Genomic DNA, 23,289 nt, shown 5'->3' on the forward strand with positions numbered 1-23,289 from the left:
GGAGACCAGAGCAATAGAGCAAACAACAGGGAGCAGCAATAGGGACTGAGTTGGCAGGAAGCACTGGGGTGAGGGAAAGTGCGGTGTGCAAGGGCCTCACCGCCCTTTAGAAATTAAAAATATTTTATGTGGTGTGTGCGCGCGCACACATGCACAGGGCATGCGTGGCAGTGCATATGTGGATGTCAGGAAAATCTGGGGGCTGGTCTCTCCTTCAACCCTAACCCTAATCCAGGTCCCAAGGATTGAGGTTAAATCCTCAGGCTTGGCAGCAGGTGCCTTTACCTGCTGAGCCATCTGGCTAGCCCAAGGGCTTCATAATCTTGGCCTTTATCCCTGCTAGGCTAAACCGCTTAGAGACACAGGGCAAACAGGGTGGACAAAAGTCTACTGGAAGGCATGCGCAAGGTCTCTCTGGGACATGATCAGGCCAGTTCAGATGTCAGAGGCGTCTATGGAACAGACTCTGCAGGGCCACCAAGGTGAGCATAGTGGACACCTGAGCACAGGAAGGGCCTGAACAGGACCCTGCAGGTGAGGCGTTCTCTCCCCGTGTTCTGTAACATTTCAATGTTGGAGCAGAGTAGGGACCAGGAAGCGGGGTAGGGAACCGATTACCAGCCTAACCAATGGCGGCTGGGTTCCTGGGTGGGAGTTCTTTCTGAAAATGCCCATGGAGAAAATCCTAGTGCTTAGTCACTGAGCATGGGGACAGCACGCTGTTGGAGCAGAGATCAGGAAGGGGTGAAGGTGGTGTAAGAGGATGGAGGTGAAGAGATCTTCAGAGGCACTGGAGTGCTCAGTGGGTTTAGTTTAGGTCTTTTGCTGTCCTGGAGACATAATTTGTTATACTTCATTATAAAAGACACATGTCTTAGCAGGACAAGCAACAGAAATATACACTTGCTCTTTAGACCAGCCTTTGACAAAAATCTTTGTAAAGCAGGCTGGGGGAAATAGTTGTTGGTCAGGGTTTCTCTGGAACTATGAGGCCCCCAATCCGCTAGGGAGGCAGAGGTGGGCAGGTCTCTGGGCTCACTGTGCCCTGCCTCCGTGCGCATGCCCACCTGCACACGTGCACTCCTCCATACATGTCTCTGTAAAGTAACACAACTTTGACACAGGGGACTTCAGTTGCCATGACTGAAGCATCAAAGTCAGCTCCATGGAGACGTCCTTGGAGAAACGGAGAAAAGAGTGAGCATCTCACCTGTTAATTACCCAGGGGAGATGAAGGCGTTCAATGAATGCATGAGAAGACTTAGGATTCTGAGACACTGTAGCTCCTAGTAAGGAAAAGGCCCTGGCTCAGTCGCACACCCCTGGGGTGGACTTTTAATCCTCTACCATATTCTTCTGAAATAGGCTCCGGCATGGAAGTAACCAGCTAGAAACGCTGTTTGCTTTTCCATGTGCATTGATATTTTGCCTGCATGTGAGGGCATCAGATCCCCTGGAACTGGAATTAGAGACAGCTGTGAGCTACCATTTAGGTGATGGGAATCTTCTGGAAGAGCAGCCAGTGCTCTTCACCACTGAGCCACTTCCCCAGCCCAGAAATGTTTTCTTAGCTGCTCAACGGTTTTCAGCTGGAAGCAACAATTAAAATGCAGTAGTACTGCTGAATCTTCAAGTAAAATGGACAGAAAATTGTAGCTTCAAGTAAAACAAAAGCTAGAGTCAGGGCTACTGGGGAAATCGCCCAGGAGCTCCAACCTCAGAAACCATGTGAGAACCAACTCCAGCAAGGGGTCCTCTACTTACCACATGTTGTGGTAATTTGAATGAGAAGGGTCCCTACAGTGTTGGGGACTTGCAGAACTGGTCCCCAGGAAGTGGAATGAAGTCTTGTTGGAGGAAGTAAGTCATGGAGTGGGGTGGGAGGTGGCTTTCGAGTCTTCTGGCACCTCCAGTTCACTGCTTCATGCTTCTGCCACCATGCTAGATTCATTCTTCTGGAGTGTTAATAAGACAAAGAAACTCCTTTCTTAAGTAGCTTTTGGTCATGGTGTCTTATCACAGCAATAGGAAAGTAGTAAACTAGACACACACAATAAATAAACCATAAACTGGAGCCCCAAGTATGTCACCTGTAAAGGAGTATGTTTTCTAATGTATCGAGGAGTTATGCAAATGGTGAGCAGACATTAATTCTGGCAATGGTCTCTGGTATAAATACTTATTTTTCAAGGCTAAGACGGCCACTTTCAAGGCCATGGACTGAACATTCTTCACCTCTGAGTCTTCCATTACTCACTAAAATTTCCCACTAGCATTAAGTTGAGGAAGAGGAAACTCACAAAATGTCAGTTAATTTTGGTGTTTGTAAAGGTTTTATCATTTACAGTAGCTAAAACAGTTTTGGACTATGCTAGTACAATTTTATGTATGATTTCAACTTTCCAATACAAAATTAATTTTATACAATATATTGGCTCTTTGATTATTATTATTATTATTATTTTTTAAAAGAAGGGCCATAGAGCAGGCTCAGCAGGTAAGAATATACTGCTCTTGCAGAGGACCAAGTTTGATTCCCAACACTCATATCAGGGAGCTCACATTGGGGACCTACTAACCCGGGCCTCTGAGGGTACTACTCACATGTACCCAACCACACCAAGAAAGTAAATGGCCGGGTATGGTGACATAGAAACCCGGAATCACTGCACCTAGAGGGCTAGCCTAGGCAAGCAAAACCTTGTACAAAACGCCTAAAACATAGAAATGGTAACTTAAGAAAATCATTTTCTTCACAGAAACCCACAGCCTGGGTCTATGTATATATATAGTAACAGATGCCGACTAATGTTTTATGTGTGTACATTTGTGTGCTTGCACACCATACACACACAGCAGGTAGAGAACTTCTGGGAGTTGCTTGTCTCTTCCCCACCATGTGACTCTGGGTACTGAGAGCTACCAGCTGAGCCATCTCTCTAGCCCTGGCTAAGTTTCAGTGAATGTCCCCATGTTCAGTTTCTATGAAGTCCCCACCCCATCACGGAATACAGTGTGTTAGTGTCTAAGGATGTAGCACATCCTTTGGAAGGCTCTCAAGTGTGCGGTTCCATTTCAACAGTTTTTCTACAGTTGGTGTCCAGACCACTGTCTTGTGTTCAGGCCTCCTATCCTTTGGCAAATATTCCTCTCCCACCTGGAAGGCCTTAGTGCATAGACAGTGCATAGACCATGTCAAAGACACCAGGAAACACGGTTTTACTTTCCAAGCTCAGAAAAGATGAGTCCTAACTTCTGAAAAGTGTGACTATGAGTTTTCTTGAGGAGAAGCACCACCGCACACTCAGCACCAATGCACCATAGGCTTAGTAAACACAGATTGGCCAAAGGATCCAAGAAGTCACATTTGTTTTGTACATTGGGTTACAATTTTAAAAAATATAAATGAAATGAACAGTTAAAATGTAACATGAAATGGGGACCATGGGAGAGGGGAGGGGAGCAGAGAAAAATATATACCATAAAAAGAAGCCACTATCTGCTTTCTCAGTTATAATCTGATTGCTTTCATCAGTTAGAAAGCAGCCTTAGCCGGGCGGTGGTGGCGCACGCCTTTAATCCCAGCACTCAGGAAGCAGAGGCAGGTGGATCTCTGTGAGTTCGAGACCAGCCTGGTCTACAGAGCTAGTTCCAGGACAGGCTCCAAAGCCACAGAGAAACCCTGTCTCGAAAAACCAAAAAAAAAAAAAAGAAAGCAGCCTGAAGCCAGAAATGGTGCAAGCTTAGAATAATGGGACTCGGGAGGCTGAGGCAGACGGACTGCAAATTTGATGCTAGTCTGGTCTATGTAGTGAGACCCTGCCTGCAAAAACAAACCAGCCAGTCAAGCAATCAAGACACCCAAAAGAAACTGACAATAAAATAAATTTTAAAAAATCCATGACCAGAGGGAAGCTGGAAGCTTCTGAGAAGACTAGAGAATGCGGTGCTGCACTCTCCAGACTCCAGTTAACTATGCAACATGCTGGGCACAAACTGTCCCACAAACATCAAAAACAAGTCACAAAATCCACATTAGAATATAAGTTTTTTAATTTTTATAAATAACTTATCTGTTACAAAGATAGTTTACCCAGCTAAATCACAAAACCATCAACTCAAGATATCCAAATTACATTTTATTAATAAAACAAGTAAAAACTGATTTACCAATCTTCACATAGAACTGCAGAGGAAGCTGAAAAACAAGGCCTACTTTTAAAACAAAATGCATCAAACATACGAGGTTTGGGGTCTGTTGTCTAGTGACCGATGATTGCCATATTTCTTTCCATACTCATGATGCAAAGCCTGGAGGCCAAGGCTCTGGCCTTCACAAGGCTCACCTGTAATAATCCTGTTTATTTAAACATAGCCACTTGTGAACATCTGCAGTGGGGCAACCCACAGTATTTCCTGTCTTTGCTAGATTTCAGCACTTCCCTTAGACCCACTCTAAGCACTGATAGACAATTTCATAATTCTTTTTAAACGCATACTGTTTCTTTTTCTTGATTTCATTTAGTTATATACATTCCTGATCATATGAATATTTATTTTCCTTACAAAAATATATCATCAAAATAAAGAGATGTCTGAGGTTGTTTCAGTGTTCAAGTCTGCTTGTTTTCTTTCTTTTTTCCAGCTTTTCTTCAGTTGTCCTAAAGATGACTATGTTTTATAAATACACATGAATGTCACCAAGTCAGGTTTAGAAATGGACTGTCCCAACAGTACAGCAACTACACTTCTTTCCAACAAGAAAAAAGGCTGTTGGTATTGCTGCTGTGGCTGCTTCTGAAACTGAACGTTCCCAGTGAGAACCTCCATGAAGTTCTCTGGGACACCATACACGGGGCAAGATGTAAGTGAGCTTAAATACTTTTCGCTTTAAGCTGCTGTAGAAGACAAAACAACACGTTGGTCACCCACTGCTGAAGTCAGTGTACAGCATGACCTACTGACATGTCTGCAGCGTTCCTGCAACTCACATGCAGCGCCCGCATGTCTCCTCAGAGCATCGGCACACAACGGGACAAAGGACAGGAGCAGGAGAGGGACGTTATTTGTGCACAGTTTCATTTCATTAATGCTTTTTTATCTTACGGCATTGCTTTTCTCAGTACGGCTTAGAAAGGAACATGATGGTGCCTACTAAAAGGGAAAAAAACATTAGTTAACAAAAGTCTATTACACTATACATATAGAAATATAAGAAAATAATGAAGAAATCACTTAAAGCAGACGTGAGAGATCTGTACAGTATAGAAGGCTGTGGGGAGCTCACTGCGGATTTGTACAGACAATGCATACTGCTTTCCTTCTCATCATTAGACCCTAGATGCTGGCTTCACAGACGTCTTCAGGGAAGACAAAAGACAAGGCCAAGAGTACCACAGATTTGTGAAGTCTGCCCGCATCCACTGGCACTATGCGGTAGCAGAGCTTTTAAATAGTTAAACCTTGTTCCTTCTCTTCATGTATGTAGTGTTTCACCAAAAACCTTAAAAACACAAAAAAGCTATCATCCTATTCCTCCCTCCTGTCAGAATCAGTAGTGACATGAAGGGGAAGTACTGGGGACGCTTAGGCATTGACAGGTGAGGATGGTCCATGGTGGGACAGCGACACTGTGCGTGGTCAGGCAGCAGGCAGCCCAGTCTCAGATCATGGTTCACGTGATATTAGACTGAGGTATTATTAGCTCTGTGGACTGACACTGAACACGGCATGCCACTGTCCTGTCACACACACCTTCCACTGGACTAAATCCTATGTAGCAGTGAAACATTTCCCGATGACAGAGGACTTCCTCGAATTTCAGATGTGGTTTTAGAGGAGACACGGGGCCTTTGGCTCAGAAATGCCGAGGCATCTCGCACTGTTCACAGCGGATTAAGGCCGGGTGATTCAAAAAAGTACAGGCAGTGCAGTTCCACTGAGCCCCCTCCTCATCCTCGGTGTCTTGAGTCTTTGGTGCTTTGATGGTGGGCCTTTGATCTGTAAGGAGGCAAGAGGAAGAGAAAAAGCTAAAGAAGTAGGAAAAACCCAGTCTACCAAATTACTGGTGACTGACTAAGGTGGCAGGAAGGCAGCTGTCAGCAGACATGCGTTTTCCCAGCCTCCTTCAGTCTGCTGCTTCTCCTCTGAGAAGAGCCACTCAATGTGACAGAAGGGGAGCCACTCTCCACCACGCCCGAACCTCACTTTAGACTGTGAGTGTGATCTTGAGTTTCACTACCCATTCCAGTAGGGTTTATGTTTGTTTCTTACTAGGAATGGAAGTTTCAATTAAATGTATTTTTTCTTAAATTTACTGAAAACAAACAAACAAATATTTATTAACTGTTTTTTGAGACTGCGTCAGCCCATGTAACCCAGGCTGGCCTTAAATTTTAGCAATCCGCCTGCCATTTTAATCTCCTGAGTACTGGGATTTTAAGTGTGTGATATAAAACTTGTTTTTAAACAGTAAGTTTCCCCGCTCCTTCCCACTACCCCCCTTCGAGACAGGGTTCCTTTGTGTAGCTTTGGAGTCTGTCTTGGAACTTGTTCTGTAGCCCAGGCTGGCCTCTGCTTGGATAAAGGTGTGCGCCACCACTGTCTGGCCTAAAAAACTACTTTTAAACTGTTTGCACTTAGGTCAATAACGAATGCTGAAAAAGTAAGCTGGTGTCAAAAAATCATCACATTTCCCAGTTTTATTTTTTAAAATCAAGCATGGTATGGGAGAGCACTGAATCTGGTTTACAACAGCAGGGAGCTTTTGCACTGTGTTCCTTCAAGATCCTTAAAGATGTCTCTCTTTAGCTGCCATAACCAAGTCACCAGCCTCAACAATGAGGTCTTCATCTAACATGTTTCATCTTAGACTTAAATTATAATCTAGTCAATTGTTTTAAACATGTATGCACTTTGCATATGTACATGTGCTGAGTACATGCATGTAGAGGTCAGAGGACAACTTGCGGGAGTTGGTTTGTTCCTTCTACCATGCAGACCCTGAGGACTGAACACAGCTCATCGTGGGTTGGTACCCTTACCATTCAAACATCCTACCAGCTCCACTTGAGCTGATTGATGTTTGTATATGAAGTGAGGTAGGGGGCCAATCCCATTATTTGCCAGTTTCATTTACTGAAACACCCACTGCACGTTTCTGGCCCCTTATTAAAGATAAGGCGACTACCAATGCACCTTGCTTGTTTCTGTTCTCTTCCTCCAGCCTGGCTATCATGTTGTCTACCCAGCACTGTACTGTTTTGATTACTGCAGCTCTGTCATCTATTTTGAAATAAGAGTATGTTATCTTCAGCTTTGTCCTCACTTGAGATTGCTCTGGCAATTTAGAGTCTTTTTTGTATAAATTTTAGGATATTTTTCTAAAGAATGACATTAGAATTTTGAAAGTTACTACATAATCTATGGATTGGGGCTGAAAATGGCTCAGCAGTTAACGAGCCCTGGCTGCTCTTTCACAGGACCCAGGTTCAATTCTCAGCACCTACATGGTGGCTCACAACTGTCTGTAACTCTAGTTCCAGGGGATCCAATACTCTCACACAGATACATGGAAGTAAAACACTAATGTACATTAAAAAAAAAATACATCTGTAAATCATATTGGTTATCTTAGATAAGTGAATAGTACAATTTTTCCAATCCATGAACATGAATTTTTCTGCTAATTTCCTTCTTCAGTATTTATAATTCTGGTATAAAATTCTTCTGCCTCTCTAAAGTATTTTATCTTTTTGATTGTCACTGTGAATAAAAATGGATTGTTTTCTTGATACCTATGAATTTCTTCTGCATAATTGTAGAAAGAAACAACTGATTTTTGAAGGCTGACTTTATATACTGCAACATTAGTGAATTCACTAAGTAGGTTTAACAGTGGATGCTTGAAACCTTGGCTAATACTGATCCTGATACATGCTATAATTTTTCTTAACATACAAATACCTATAAAACAATCTATAAATTAGGCACATTAAAAGAGTAGCATTTCATAGTTATAAATAATAAACAGATTATAAATTATATAAATTATAAACAGATTATAATACTGTTCTAATAAATTCCATCTAACGTTATAAATTATTTCTGGGATATTCCACATGATATTTTAGAATGTGAGTAACTGGCTACCAATTAAGAGAAATTACAGCTGGAGATAAGCACATGATCAGTTTCTGCAACTAGGGGGAATTCTGTTTCCTCTTTCCTGATTTGGAAAAATCTGATTTTCTGATTTTTATATTTTTCTAAAAGAAGTAGAGATGGTGAGAACTCCTAAGGCTTTTAAGCCTCCCCCCCCCCCAACTAAGACATGATCTGTGTGTTTTTGACAAATGGCCTTTCTTGTGCTGAGGTTAGATCCCCCTTTGTTGTGTGGGTGCATGTGTGTGAGCACAAGAAAGGCCATGTACAGAGTTTAGAGGACAACGTCAGGAGCACATTCTCTCTATTATATGGCTCCAGTGACTGAATCCAGGTCATCCATCAGCTTTCACAGGAGGAACCCTTCTGGGTTACAGCATCTTGTATTTTATGCTTTAATCAGGAATGGATGAATTTTCATCAAATGCCCTGTAAGTGCCTACTGACATGGCATTGCTTCTTCTTTGTTTCTACTTGTATACCACTGACTAATCTAATCTGTCTATGTAGAGCAGTTCTTATATATCAAGGGTAAAGCCACTTGGCCCTGGTGATGGTCTTTCTAGGATAATGTTAAAACTACAGTAAGAATGCAAACACGTGCTCACTAGAATCTGAGCCTAGAGCCTCCCATTACTTGAGTCTTTGGCCAGCTTTGGTCTCATCAAGATTTGCAAGTGTTCCTTTTCAGTTTTCAGGGGAAAAGAATTCGTATTAATTCTCTGAATACCTCACAAAATTCACTCAAAAAGCTATCTAAGTCTTTGCACCTTTCAAAGAGATATTTTCATTATGGATTCAATCAGCAGGCTTGCATTTCTTGATTCAGTTGGATAGAATTTCTTGGAATTTATTTCTTAGAAGTTATTAATTTGTTGACATTGGTCCCTTAAGAGTTTTTTTTTCTTTTTTTGAGGATTCTCAAGGTTGTCATGGCTTCTCTTTCAATTTCTATTTGAATTTTCCCTCTTCTTAATCTGTCTAGCTAAGGGTTTGTAATTTTACTTTTTTTAAGTATTTTAATTCATTTTCTACTGTTTCAAATGATTTATGTTTACCCTTCGTTATTATTTTCCTTCTATTAATTTTGGGTCTACTTTCTTATGCTAGGTCCTGTGGTGTGTAATTAGGGTTGAGTTATGTTTCTAATGCAGACTTTCTCTCTATAAACTGAACATTTATGTGGTTTTTGTTGCCTCTCAGGTTTTGGTGTGTTTGGTTTTTGTTTTCTATTAGATACTTCTGTGTCAAAAGTGGAGTCCTGGGATCAAACTTTAGGCCTTGGACTTGCTAGGTAGATTTACATCAGTGAGCTACATATTTCCAGCTCATGCTCATTTCCTCAAGACCCAGTGGATAGTCAAGAGGGTATTGCTTATTGTCCATGAATTTTCTGGTTTCATTAGACTGAGGTTGAAAGATGGTTGAAATAATTCTGACCTTAGGTTTATTAAAACACACTTTAAGGTAAGATAGTACTGTAAATGCTTGTGTCTTCTTATTGAGTGTATCATATACATAAAATCATTCTTTGTCCTTCAAGACAACTTTAGATTAAAAAAATCTGTCTGATTAATTATAGCCATTCATGATTTCCATTTGTATCTTTTCACTTTTTAGTTTTTATGTCTTTATCACAACGAGTCTCTTGATTCAGCGTATTGCTGAATCCTGCTTATTAAAATTCACCCATTTGCTCCATCAGTTGGTGAGTATTCCCACGGAAGGCAATGGTTGCAAAGTGTGCTGACTTGGCAACTTCTCCCCCTCTCTCCTTTCCAACTGTCTTCCTTGCTATCTGATGATTTTTTTTGTTTCCTCTGTTTTTTTAAACCATCTAGACTTGTTAAGAGTATGTTTCCCCTTCTTTGTGGTTGCATCGATATCCTTCAGTTCTATCTTTCTATTTTAAGTTGGCTGAAGACTTAATTTCAATTCCATGTTCACCAACTCTACCTTGCCATATTATGTGTTCTTGGAGTCAAAATTTCTCTTAATACTGTATGTCTATTTTCATTTTTTTAAATTTAACTTAGGGCTAACAGCAAATTATGCACCACGGATACCACTATGCACTATGATATATGCACTATGATACCAGTGTTATAGTGTCCTAAATGCACATACCTACATATTTTACTTTGATCAGTCAGATTTATGCACATAATTCCATTTGTACACATATTCTAACGCCTGGCTCAAATACAGACTTATTTCAATATGTTTTAGTTTGGCACACACATATTCTGTGACTGTCAATGCTACAAAATGTTACTAAGATGATACTTTTTGAAATTTATCTGGAATTCAGGATATATTACTCAGAATTATACAGAACAATGTTTTTGAAAAATGAAATTTTGTAAGGTGACTTCCTTGTCATTGTTTAAAAATTTAAAGAAAATAAACTTTTATACTTTGTTTTAAACCCAAACTTTCTGTTTTGGGAGTACACAGTGGTTATGCAGGTCTCAAACATTAATTACTCTTAAAGTTAAATACATTACACTTTTGCATCCCCTAACCCAAACACCAGAATGTAAATGAAATAAACAAACATCTTCCTAAATCCACTCCAGATTGCCAAAGTTGGAAGCACTTCTGAAATGGAAGGTTGAAAAAAAGAATTAAAATTTCCTAAGATTTTGCTTTTCAAAATGTAACAGTTTTCACACTTATTGGATACACTAACCTTTGGGTTTTGGTGGCACAGGACCTACAAATCCAATATTGTCATAAAAGTTATGAATAGCGCTGGGGTTAAAATGTGGTCCTGAAATATATAAAAAGTAAATATATCAATATTACTTTTGATATATAAAAATCCTTAATTTTATTTTTTAAAGCAAGCATTTCTTTCTAAAAATAAACAGAAGAAATGCTTTAAATTATACCCTCTTAATTTCAAAACCATATCTCAAGATATAGGTATAAGATAATACTCATAAACAGAGGCAAGTGGTAAACTGAGAAGAAGTGAAATTAATGCTTGTAAGAAAGAATTAGAAGCAGACCCCTGGTTCTATGTGACAAGTTAAAATGATATCTTATTAACATTTTAAAATCAGTTTAAGCAAAATCCACCATCTTTTAGTTTAATGGATGCTGGACTATACACAGAAGTGTAACTCAAGACTTCTTTGTTAAGTTTCCTTGTCTCTTTTTAAATTTATATATTTCTATTATTTCCCCAACTTCAGAATTAGATTTCAGTGATAAAATTTTATTTAGGTTTTTTAATGGAACTGACTTAAATATAAGTATGTTTTACTACAATAAGAAATTATTGATGGTTACTAATTGCTCAAAAAAGTATAAAGGCCTATCATGGTCCTAAGAAGATATTAACTCTACTTTTATGTTCTTTCTATTTTATCAATTAAAGATAGTCTCAGTGAAATGAGGACACACAATTCTTGAAAGGTAAAATAAAGTTACATGGATACATCCATAGTAATAAATCCTGTTAACAGACTCTCTACACACAGAAGCCAAACTGCTGACCATGCAGCCAGACACACAATCGTTGTCTTCCCTTACCACAGGGCTAAGCAAGAAGGCTACAGCAGATCTAAAGGCTACTTAGTATATCTGGCTTCTTGAACAAACTGCATACTTATTGGGGGTAAGGGGGCGCTAAAAAGCCAATTGTTCTTCAGCACTATCTGGCTTAAAGGAGAATCCTCTGAGCCCGTGACTGGTAAGTCTGTTCTCAGGGACAGGAAAAGAGCCAGCAGATCAATTCAATGAATGTCAGCTGAGTATGCACTGAACTTTACCTCGGGCTTGAAAAAGATCAATTTCTTTGGTTAAGCAGTCAATGTCAATCTGGAGCTGTCTATTACAACTTCTCAGCTGCTGCATTTCTTCGAGCTGAAAAATAATTCCATGTAAAAAAGGTTTGTATTGAATTATCATGTCATTAGTTAAGAAAGAATGGAGTTTGGCAGGGGAGGTAAGGACAGAGAACCAAGTAGGAATTAAGAGCATTTGCAGCAAACTAGAGCAAGCCTTTACACTATGGCAGCCAGCCTACTCTCCTGTGCAAGCGCAGAGGTCACAGCGGTTGTGCAAGACTTACTGAAGGTATTTGGGATATGGAATTTGATCTCTTCAGGCGCCTTCGAGTTAGATTGTTTTCCATTTCATTGACCTCAGATTTGAGTTTATCCAGCTTTTTCTTCTGCATCTCGAGCTCTCTTTGAAGCCGTTCCATCCTGGCCTTCTGGTGCACCAGCAGAGCTGCAACACGATGACAAGCATGAGCACCCGCCCACTCCAGCAGCGACCCCGAGCAAACGTGGCAAAAGAATCCAACAAACATTTCTGTGTGAGTTTGCGAGAACCCCAGAGCTACATTAAAATAAAGTATTGTTAAGCACTTACAATTTCAAAAATCTTAATCTGGAAACCGTCTTAATCATTTAAGCAAATACCGTACACTTAAACTGCACTGCTGAAGACAATGTCTGTAGTCTCATATTTTTTAAACAGTTCTAGCACAGTCAACTAATCCACTCGCTGTTCTGTAGTCCACATCTGACTCTTGGGAAGATCAAGTCTCTTTCCACTTGCGTGACACACTGCATGAGATATTCTAACACGACAATTTTACAGATATTTTCTAAGGGAGTATGTAATGGAGTAAAAAAATACATTTTGACGTATGTAACAAACAAGAAAATCACAAATATTAACAAATTGTTCAAAATGCACATCAAAAAGTCATTTAGATAAACACTCTATTTTCTCATTCTCAGACTACATTTTGTGAAACTCCTTTAGCAGAATTTCTAAAAGAAGCAATAAATCTCGCAGCATACATGCTTGAGCTGCTGGGAAAGCTTATCAAACTGTTAAAAGGTGTATGCTGACGGGAGCCAGCCCTGTGAATGGGAGCTTTGTCGTTTAGGACAGCTGACTGAAAAGACACCTTGGGATGCTGCTACCCAGAGAAGATAAGAAAATACCTTAAGCCCACATGTTTAGAAATGTTTGAATACACAAATACTTACCATGGTATTACAACTGCCTGAAGTGTCCATGCTGTACAGTGACATGCTGTACAGTTTATACCAGAGGCTAGGGATGCAGTAACATTACTATACAGGCCTGGGAACTCCATGGTAATTGCATGATGAGTGGGATAGCTACATGGCACAATTTTCAGACGGAATCACTTGCTAAGTGTTGTATATCTGTACATTTAAAATTGAATTCCAGGGAAAGATAGAGTATGGAGAAAGTCAGGATTTGAAGGACAATGCTTAAAAGTGTACCCAAACTGAAGATAATAAAAGTATAATGCTAGAAGATAAAGGAACAATTTGTTCACCTAACTAAATTATTAAGAGTACAGAAGTAGAAACACTTTCAAAGTTTGGGAGAATTTATCAGTGACAGGTAGCTGCTGCAATAATTTTTTAAACACGAAAATGAAGAAAAGAATGGCACATGATGACAAACTACCAAGAGCTGAGTATAACAACCACACAGGTCAACTATGGTGAGCCTGTGAGGATGGCAGAGATGGCTGGAAGCCAGGTGTTTAAAATTCTAGAAAGTAAAAAAGATTTAGTAAGTACAAAATCTGAGAAGTATGCCAGGGTCTTGGAAAGAATGACCCAAGAACATCTTCTCTGTGTTTCTCCTTAAGGGCTATGCTTATATTTACATGAAAACCTATTCTTAAATGTTAACATGCTAACTGTTTAGAAATTACTAATGAAAGGAACAAAGGTGCAATTTCTAAATGAAATACTCAATTTCTAAATTAAAATAACAAAAAGAAAAATAAAGAACATATGGTTTAAACCAAGTGGGCAAGGAAGAACATGAAAAACATAGAAAACAAAAATTTGACAATAATTTAAACTATTATTAGTGACCACAATAAATGCAATCTTAAATGTATTTGTTGGGACAGAGATATACAAAAAAAGATTCTTAAAAATATTGATTTTATTTACTATGTGTATGTTTTGACTGCATGTATATGTATTCCTTGTGCCTGCAGAGGTCAGGAGAGGGAAGAGGATCATCTGGAACTGCAGTTATAGATGGTTGTGAGCCTCTGTGGGCGCTAGTAACTGAGTCCAAGTTTGTAGTGAAACCACTTCTGGGCAATCTCTCTAGTCCACAAAGCAGTTTAAATAATTCAGATATATGTTGTTTATAACAAAACATTCCACTCATCCATTCTTTCAATGAGCAGAGAGGCTACTACATCGGAGGCAATGCAGGGAGAGAATAAACAAAGAGGCCTTGTGAGTTCACAGTAACAGAGAGAATTGGGTAAGACAAGACAGTAACACCAGGACTCTTTGAAGGAACCTTACACAGATAGAAATGGGGAATTACAGAACTCAGTAAGCGCCATTTAAGCCCTCTTTTTTCCAAAATTAAATTAATGGATAAAAGTAATTTAGGTATGCAACCCCTTTCTGCTGTTGGGACAACCACAAATGGGAAATTAATTACCAGCACTGCTTCTGGCGTATGCGCATCTCAGAGACAGCTGCCTTGGCTCAACAACTGCCAATGTTTCTTAATTTTATTGGAAACCGTAAAAAGACACTCCAAATTCTAGATGGTGTTAGTTTTAATAATTTTAGGCACTTTAAATAATGCCTAATTCTTCTAGAAACATATAACTCAAAACTATTAGAAGAGAATGCACTTTAAGACAATCCATTGTAAAATGTCCCAAGTATTGATGGATATAAAGGTTTTAGAATTCTTCAAAAAAAAAAAAAGGTAATTTTTGCCACTAAAAGGTAATGGGTATTTATTTCTCAAGTCTTAAATTTATATGATTTAATGTGCCTAAATTAGGTATATGTCTAAGTCAGCTTTTAAAATAAATCTAAATTATTCTAGACTTCAATTGTGTTGGCAGCAGAGACTGTATCTGTTTTATATATTGCTGTATTACTACTAGACATTTATTTGGTGACTGAATAGCAAAAATTCAAAGATGGCAGCTTTTTAAAGCATCCTCTTTTCATCTATTTTGCCATTTTTAAGGCTAGCTGAAATCAGATCTTGCAGTAGGGCCCATAATTCAAAGAACAGACACAACAAGAAAACTGAGGCTACTGCAGCTCTCTGTACCTAAGATCCACGTCATTTATATCCGTACTGAAGAGGCCTGTGCCGGGCACTACCTTGTTGATATTCTTTGTATCTAAAATTGCGTACAATTTACGGTATTAGGTCCAGAAACTGTCTAAAGCTTACTTCAGACAGATCTCCCCTTTAGAAGCAGACAGGGCAGCAGTCTTCAAGTTAGTGATGGGATGTCATGAGGCCAGTTCAATGTGGTTTCAAGGAGTATCATCGTAAGTAAAGAGAAACACAGCACAAGACCTCTGCTGTCTGCTTTTCCAAATAATGAACATGGAAAGGTTTTCTAATTATGATACAAACCCTAAAAACAAGAAGGGAAAAAGACCAGCAAATCTAAATATGTAAAAGTAAAGCATTTAAAAACATTAAGTGAGCCCTGTTACTGTAAGTTAGGAAAGTACACTCAGCACCCTTCACAAACAGGCATGCTCACGAAGTAAGAAATATTAGTGTCTTCAAGATATTCATCTTCACTCATAAAAAGAAAAAAAAAACTCCAAACAATACATTTGTATGTCTCAGAACAAAGAAGTATTTTCTTTACCCAATCACTTATTCCCTCCACAAAAGGGGAGGAAAGATCTCGTGAACGTTGTCAAAGTGCTCTCTGCTCATAAACGGGGGGCACAGACGAACACAAGAGGCCTCGGAAGCTCCATGCAGAAACCGGCCCCATTTACTGTGCAGCACAGCGGGATGCACAACTGCAGCTTACTTTGAACTAGGTATGGCTCTAAGACCTGCTTTACCCACAGACGTCTCTCTGCAGAAACTAGGGCTGTGGCTGGTCTGCTAGCATTTCTCCTGTCATGGGGTAGAGATGGGATTTTTTTACTCTCTGGTTCTTGGGTGGGGTGATGCAGAACAGAGCCCACCAGCTCATGTGTAAGGACATATTATAGAGTGTGAGGCAGGGAGAACATGAAGTCAAAGCTTATTCGGGCATCATAGAGAAAGGCCTTGTCTCAAAAAAAAAAAAAGTTAATTATTTTCACAGAAGCACATCTTATACTTTAAAGAGGCTCTGGATTATTTGTGATAATACCTAATATCATGTAAACATTACATATATAGCTATAAGGCTGTACTGCTTAATGAATAAGAAAAAGTCTGTATTTCTGTAATATAGATGTAATCCTGACAGGTCAAATTTATCAATCTGTGATTAGATGTGATTATCTGATCCCCACCCCCGTGTACTTACAGATATCCGTATGCATATAGTATATACTAAAAATGTGCTTATATGTATGTATATTTATATATATGAGTGACTATAAGGAGAAAGACTAAAATGTTAATAAAAATTGTATTTAACAATTAAATGGTTAGATGTGGAGGCATATTTACTGTATCTTCTATTTTGGTCAGACCTTTTAATGATTTGCATATCCTTTAAGATACCAGTTGCTAAGGCAAGCTCTCCAAGGATGGGATATGCTGCCTCAGGAGGCAGCTGGAGAATGGACTTGCAGCTGCTGTAGACAGTGCTGGATGAGCAAGTGCTCTAGATGACCCTGGGTAGAGAATTCTATAGGAATTCTCTAAGACTGATGTCAAATTAAAAAAAATGGTTCCTGGGGGCTGGAGAGATGGCTCAGAGGTTAAGAGCATTGCCTCCTCTTCCAAAGGTCCTGAGTTCAATTCCCAGCAACCACATGGTGGCTCACAACCATCTGTAGTGGGGTCTGCTGCCCTCTTCTGGCCTGCAGGCATACACACAAACAGAATATTGTATACATAATAAATAAAGAAATATTTAAAAAAAAAATGGTTCCTGTAAAGAGTGGGAGGGGCTGACGGGTAGAAGACTTATTTGAAAAAACAAATAGAAAAACCAAACTATAAGCAGTTTGATGTCAATTTGTAATTATTGAGGTGATTATTTAATAACATTATTACAATAACAAAACAAAGTTCTATGGGAGACGTCTAAATAGCAACTCATAAAATTAAGTACCAACTTAAAAATTATAACTAATTTGAATTATATTTTCCTTTTGAAAAAAATCACTTAATTTGTATCACAACTAGAATTTTATTAAGTCTCAAATAGAAGTGCTATGATTTATAATGAAACACTGGTGAAAAATGACAAGGAATGAGAAACATAAAAATCAATAAACTTATTTTTAATTCCCAATTTTTTTTTTAGCTTGGATTTCTTATTTTAGGTTCAAAGTCAAGGCTATTGCTTAACAAAATCAAAACTTCTGTTAATATTAATAGGAAAATAGAATCACAAGTATAACCAGAGACAAGATACTAAAGTATTATTAAAAGAACAATTTATGTATGTGTGTTTGTAAACAACAAAAGCAGTTTGCCATCTAAACTCTCTTAAGAGATGTTTCTGGAGAAGAAATATCGGTAAGTCATTTTGGCAGCTGTGCAACTCTGCTGAGCTTGGCTTTTCTAACATATACAATATGTATTTTTTTCTTTCACCATGAAAACTGGTCTAAATAACCGAAGTGTTTATTCTCTCCATCTATCTGAGTGGCCATCCCTACTAAGAGTATGCCACTATGGGGAGAGGACCAAGAGGCGTCTCTGCTTTCCAGAAGCTGCTCTCTCTCTGGTTTCAATCAGGAGGGAAGAAGAATATAGCTTACAACTCAGTGATATTCCCAGGAACATCTGAATAGTGGGAACAGCATCTACAAAGGCCCAAGGGATGCCTTTCTTCCGTGTTTATGGAGCCTAGGGAGGCCAGTAGGGCTGGGTCAAGCAAGCAAGGTAGTACTGAAAGGAAAAAGCATGGCCAGCAGGATGGCTCCGTGGGGAAACCACTTGACATGATAACTTGGTGACCTGAGACTGAGCCCCTAAGCCACGTAAAGGTAGAAGGAGAAAAACAACTTCGAGTGTGTCCTCTGAGCTCCACTCAAATGCTGTAGCATATACATTCATACCATGTTACATGCATGAATGCATGAACATAAACACACACAAACACACATACTCATTCTCTAAATAAATGTAAAAAAAACATTAAAAATAAAAGTCAAAAGGTAGGTGAGCAGGGATGGCAGGCATGTGAAGAGACTTACTCCACAGCTGTCACTTGCACGGTGACAGGACCTGATGCAGTTCTGACCAGCACCCGTCTGGCTGCTGAGCTGCATGGGGGCCACAAGGAGGCACAGGTGACAGCGGGTGAGCTACTGCACTCATCCCAGAGTGGTGGTGCTTAGATGAGAAAAGAGACCACGTGGGCAGGAGGACAGAATTCTGGATAGACTTGGAAGGATAACCTGATAGGATTTTCAGTCAAATAAGATGTATTATAAAGGAATCAAGAGTGTTTTAGAAAATTAAGTTGCCAGTAACTGCCTAAGGGAAGAATAAGCTGGAGGGAAGGCCAGAAGCTGTTTTCAGATTCAGTAAGTTTGAATACAAATGTCTCTAGAGAATGGGAAGAAAAAATATGGAGACAGTGCATTTAAGGAACAGTTTTGCTTTCTTACTTAGGTTAAATACAAGTAAGTTTAATATTTATAATGTCCAGCCTAATAAGAATGAATATCTACTTTGTTAAAAAAATCCATTATTGTATCTTCATAGAAATTTTGCTCTACATTTAAGAATCAGCAAATACTAGTCTGCCATTCTCCAGGACTGACTGAAGAATAATTTAGTGTTGGTGGAAAAGCTGGTAATCTACAGAAACTCAGACAGTACTGAAAGCAAAGAAAAACAGCTTCAGTTAATCACAGGTATTGGGAGCTATCTGTTTTAAAATAATTTCTAGTGTAAACAGAATCATCTAAAATATACATATGTATTGATTCACTATACGAAGATGCTAACTGGGTCCTGGGTACCTGATGTTTTGACATCTCTGTAGATGATTATGGAATTAGAAAACACAATGAGATGGAAGAGTCAGACTCCTCTAAGAAACTTAGTCATAAAGTCAGTGTATCAGAAAAGGATGAGGGGCTAGAGAGATGGCTCAATGGGTAAGAGCACTTCTTGTTCTTGCAATGGACCTGGGTTCAGTTCCCAGCACCCAAGTGGTAACTTACAAGCATCCTTAACTCCAGTTACAGGAGATCTGATGCCCTCTACAGACCTCTTTGGGCACCAGGTAAGCACGTGCTACACACACAGGCAAAACACTATTTATAAATAAAAACAAATAATCTTTAAAAAGTATTTTAAGACAAACAAGCCTAAGTTGATATTCTGAAGAGCTAATAACTACAAAACTTCACTCCAGATTATATGATCATAAAATTGAAATTAAAATTTATATGAATACGTTCAAATATTAAAATAATATTATTTGGGACATTTAAAGATGGAAGTTGGGTCAGGGAGACAGTCCCATTGGAAGAGCACTTAGTTTAGCATGGCTAGTACTACAAAACAGAACAGAAGGCACACTGATGCCCATTTCTTTTGGGAAACCACATGGACAATAAATGTAGCATGGAACATTATCTTCTTTAACATTAGCATTACCTTGCGTGTAGGCAGCATCATCAGATCCCATACTCAATTTCCGGGCTTCACTTATTCTATCCACATGAGCTAATAAAGGGTCCGTGAGGTGCTGAATATTCTCAGTTTCTACATAATGGTCAGGATGATTTAGAAGATTTGTAAGTTCAAAGGTAGGGGACACCACCCCTGGGGAAACTGCAGGGGGTTTATTGGGAGAAACGGTAATTTTGAAAGTATATTTTGTGTTGGGTTGAGTGACCACCACTCGAGGAGATGTTGCAGAGTTACTGCCTATTACTCGGCTTTTGGGAGGGTGGTGATGGATGAAGGCAGGACCCATGCTCACTTGCCCAGCCATACTCCTGGAGGCTGCAGATGCCCCAGGGTTTGTGGATATGAAGAGTGTAGGTTGATTCCGCATGCCCTGCTCATCTCCTGTGGTGGCATTGGCTGAAATATAGACCTTAGGTTGACTACGGGAGATCATCTCATCAGTACTTGGAGGACTGGCAGCTATGTAAACAGTGGGTTGATTTCTATTTAAGGTCTGGCTGTTGACCAACGAGGAAGTGCTGGCAGTTCGAGGTCCAGAAGAACGTAATTTTGAAGAACTGTTTCTTTGTGGGGGCTCAAGTTTGATTTCGATCTGGTTTTTTCGAGGTCCTGTTGAAATATTCTGAATGTTATATTGGCTATGGGCAGAAGACTGTGAGCTACCAGACGAATGAATTGTTGGCGGTTGTGGAGTAGTTGGAGAACTGATAGGCATGTAGACATGAGAGGTCTGATGGCCCTGCTGATTTGGCTGTTGGGTTGAGGTATGTGGCAAAGGACTGGACGTAGGATAAGTAGTCCAAGGACCAGGCTGCGAAGGTTGATAGGCTTGCTGAGGGTTTATGGGATTAAACTGAGATACCCAGCCAGAATGCTGTTGTGTCTGCCGAGCTGTACCACTAGGAGTTGTAATATAAGGCCTAATATAGATAGAATTTCCCTGTGGACTGTTAAGTACAGGCGGAGGTACACCATGTATGTGCAAAGACGTAGGAGTACTACGACCAGTCTGTATGTTTGGGGCTAAAGTTACCATAATAGGATTAAACCTGGGAGTTTGTTGAGAGAGGTTTGATGTCCCTTTGCTGCCTAGGTGAAATCCAAGATGTGGTGTTGAATTTGAAGCACCAGATGTACTGGGCATTCCAAAAACATTAAAGCCTTGAGGCACTTGAGCTGGTGCTGTCTGTGGCTCCTGTTGAAACAGTTCGCTATTGGACTGCCCACCTTGAAGCTGTCCATCACTAACACTGTGTGTTAAAGTCCTGCTTCCATTCACTCGACTTCCTTCTCTTCCATGGTGGTAAACATTCTGTGATTGCAAGTCCAAGTTGAGAGAAGTCATGTGATTGCGCAGACCAGAAATTCCAGACTCATCTGAAAAATTCAGGTCTCCTTCACCATAAAGATACCTTGTACTCTCCTGGGAGAGAACAGCACAGCAGGCATCCAGGTTGTTATTATTCTACAGAGCAAAATAAAAACAGGTCACTCTTAGTCACCAGAAGCGAACACAAAGACTATTATTACCACAGAAATACTATACAATTAACACGTGAATATGTAATACAATTTTAAGAGACTTAAATCTTCTGATTTGAAAACTACTTTATGGATATGAACTATTAATTCTTACTATTAGTATAATGGAAAAACTGGGCAGCAATAGATAAATAAAAACCATTGTCTTAGAAGCTACTTAGTAAAATGGACCCATCCAAATACAGTATAAGTACAGCCTAATTAAAAATACAATTTTTATGCTGAACAACATAATCAATTTAAGAATATAATATGGTATAATTAAATTTCTTTTTAAAGTGAAATGATAAAATACAAAGTTCCTCAAACTACTTAGAAAAATAAGTATTTATATAGTCAATCGTTACACAAATTCTTTTAAACTAAAAATCATTTAGCAAGTGAATTTTCAGTGCTTAAAAGTTTTAAAAAAAATCTAAAGTTAGTACCAAGTCATCAATTCCACTATGCTTCCTCTTTTATAAAACATGCATCTACAAATGACATGCAAGCACATGGCAGCTACCTAAAGAACAAGTTCATGTCTCTGTCTTCAACAGAGCACCACAAAAACCCATTCTAGAGAACAAAACAAAAAAGCAAAACCCAAAAACATTTGTTTTAAAATAAAGTGCTACATCATTAGTCATAAATCATCCACATATGCTTACTAAATACCAAACACACACACACACACACACACACACACACACACACACACACACACACACACACACACTAATCTTTGAGTCCGTGGAAGACTTAATGAAAGCTTTTCACCCCTCAAAGAACAAGTCACTCAATCAGGTAGACAGTTTTGGAAAATGGCAGTAGTCAGTTCTCTAGGGTCTACAATCTCTCTAGCCAAGGATAGTTAGCTAGGTTTATAATACCCCAGCTAAATTCTAAATATTTATATTAAAAGCCACAAAGAGGGAGCGGTCTCACCCCTTATCAAAGCAGTTTCTTTTTGCAACAGACAGATGCCATTACAGAAATCTACAAGTGGTGCATAGAACAATCTGAGGTGCCCAGCACCAATCGGTACATCTACAATACAGCCCCTACACCATAGAGAGGGGATGATAAGACTGTAAGAGCCAGAGGACCAGGATGCCTGCTGCCAGTGTCTTCTGGACATGACAGGGAAGCTACACCCATGAAATCAAAACAATATGGCTACCTAAATAAGACACGAGATATCAAACAACACGCCAACGTGGACAGGGAAAACTCCTTAAGGCCACCCCTAGAGGAGGAGCTATAAGGCACTAGATGGTTGCTGAGAGGGAGAACCAGTTTTCTCCAGAGATGAGCCCCCCAATTCTACGTGTTCAGCCCTAAACACATGCACATTAGAACAATTACAGTGACCCTTTTTCAAAAAACAGCATTGAAAGCTCCAGAGAAACAATACTCAAGGCTTCTCTCAGGCCTATACATGTGCACATGTATACACATGGTCAAAGACACATGGACAGCAATAAACATTAATACACACACACACACACACACACACACACGAGACTAGATTAATGAGGTAGGTACAGCATGATGATCCACAGGACACATATAATTTAAATGAGTAGAAAACAGACAACCCTTCGCCCCAAGTTCTAGGTGAATAGAATGGCATAACTGACAATTAGCTGAGCCACGTCACTAGAGTGAAGGTTCACATTTGGGAACTTCGTGAAACACATGAAGACTGGGATTAAGTAGTGGAGGATTAAAAAAAATTAACAACACTACAGTTTGGTCTTTATTAAGTGGGAAGGCTACTGAACAGAGACAACAGAGAAGTAAAGACAAGAGTATTTTGAGACCCGGCAGTGGTAGCGCACGCCTTCAATCTCAGCACTAAGGAGGCAGACAGGCAGATCTCTATGACTTCGAGGCCAGCCTGGTCTTCAGAGCGAGTTCCAGGACAGGCTCCAAAGCTACACAGAGAAATGCTGTCTCGAAAACAAA

The 23,289-nt window shown here is 39.5% G+C and overlaps 1 protein-coding gene across 2 annotated transcripts in view; it reads right to left on the reverse strand.

The window, feature by feature from the left end:
- Window positions 1-4,039: 4,039 nt before the first annotated feature.
- The window catches only part of Tab2 (TGF-beta activated kinase 1 (MAP3K7) binding protein 2), a 56,218-nt gene continuing 36,968 nt past the window's right edge, over window positions 4,040-23,289 (reverse strand). For both annotated transcript variants that reach the window (XM_005370642.2, XM_005370643.3), the window contains 5 exons: window positions 19,762-21,262; window positions 12,245-12,405; window positions 11,943-12,036; window positions 10,856-10,936; window positions 4,040-6,000 (listed from right to left, as the gene is read on the reverse strand). In XM_005370642.2, coding sequence (XP_005370699.1) covers window positions 5,858-6,000; window positions 10,856-10,936; window positions 11,943-12,036; window positions 12,245-12,405; window positions 19,762-21,262 — 1,980 coding nt within the window. In that variant the 3' untranslated portion in view covers window positions 4,040-5,857. The remainder of the gene's footprint in view (window positions 6,001-10,855; window positions 10,937-11,942; window positions 12,037-12,244; window positions 12,406-19,761; window positions 21,263-23,289) is intronic.

The sequence above is a fragment of the Microtus ochrogaster genome, unplaced genomic scaffold, assembly GCF_000317375.1.
Source record: "Microtus ochrogaster isolate Prairie Vole_2 unplaced genomic scaffold, MicOch1.0 UNK82, whole genome shotgun sequence".
Classification (NCBI taxonomy): Eukaryota; Metazoa; Chordata; class Mammalia; order Rodentia; family Cricetidae; genus Microtus; species Microtus ochrogaster.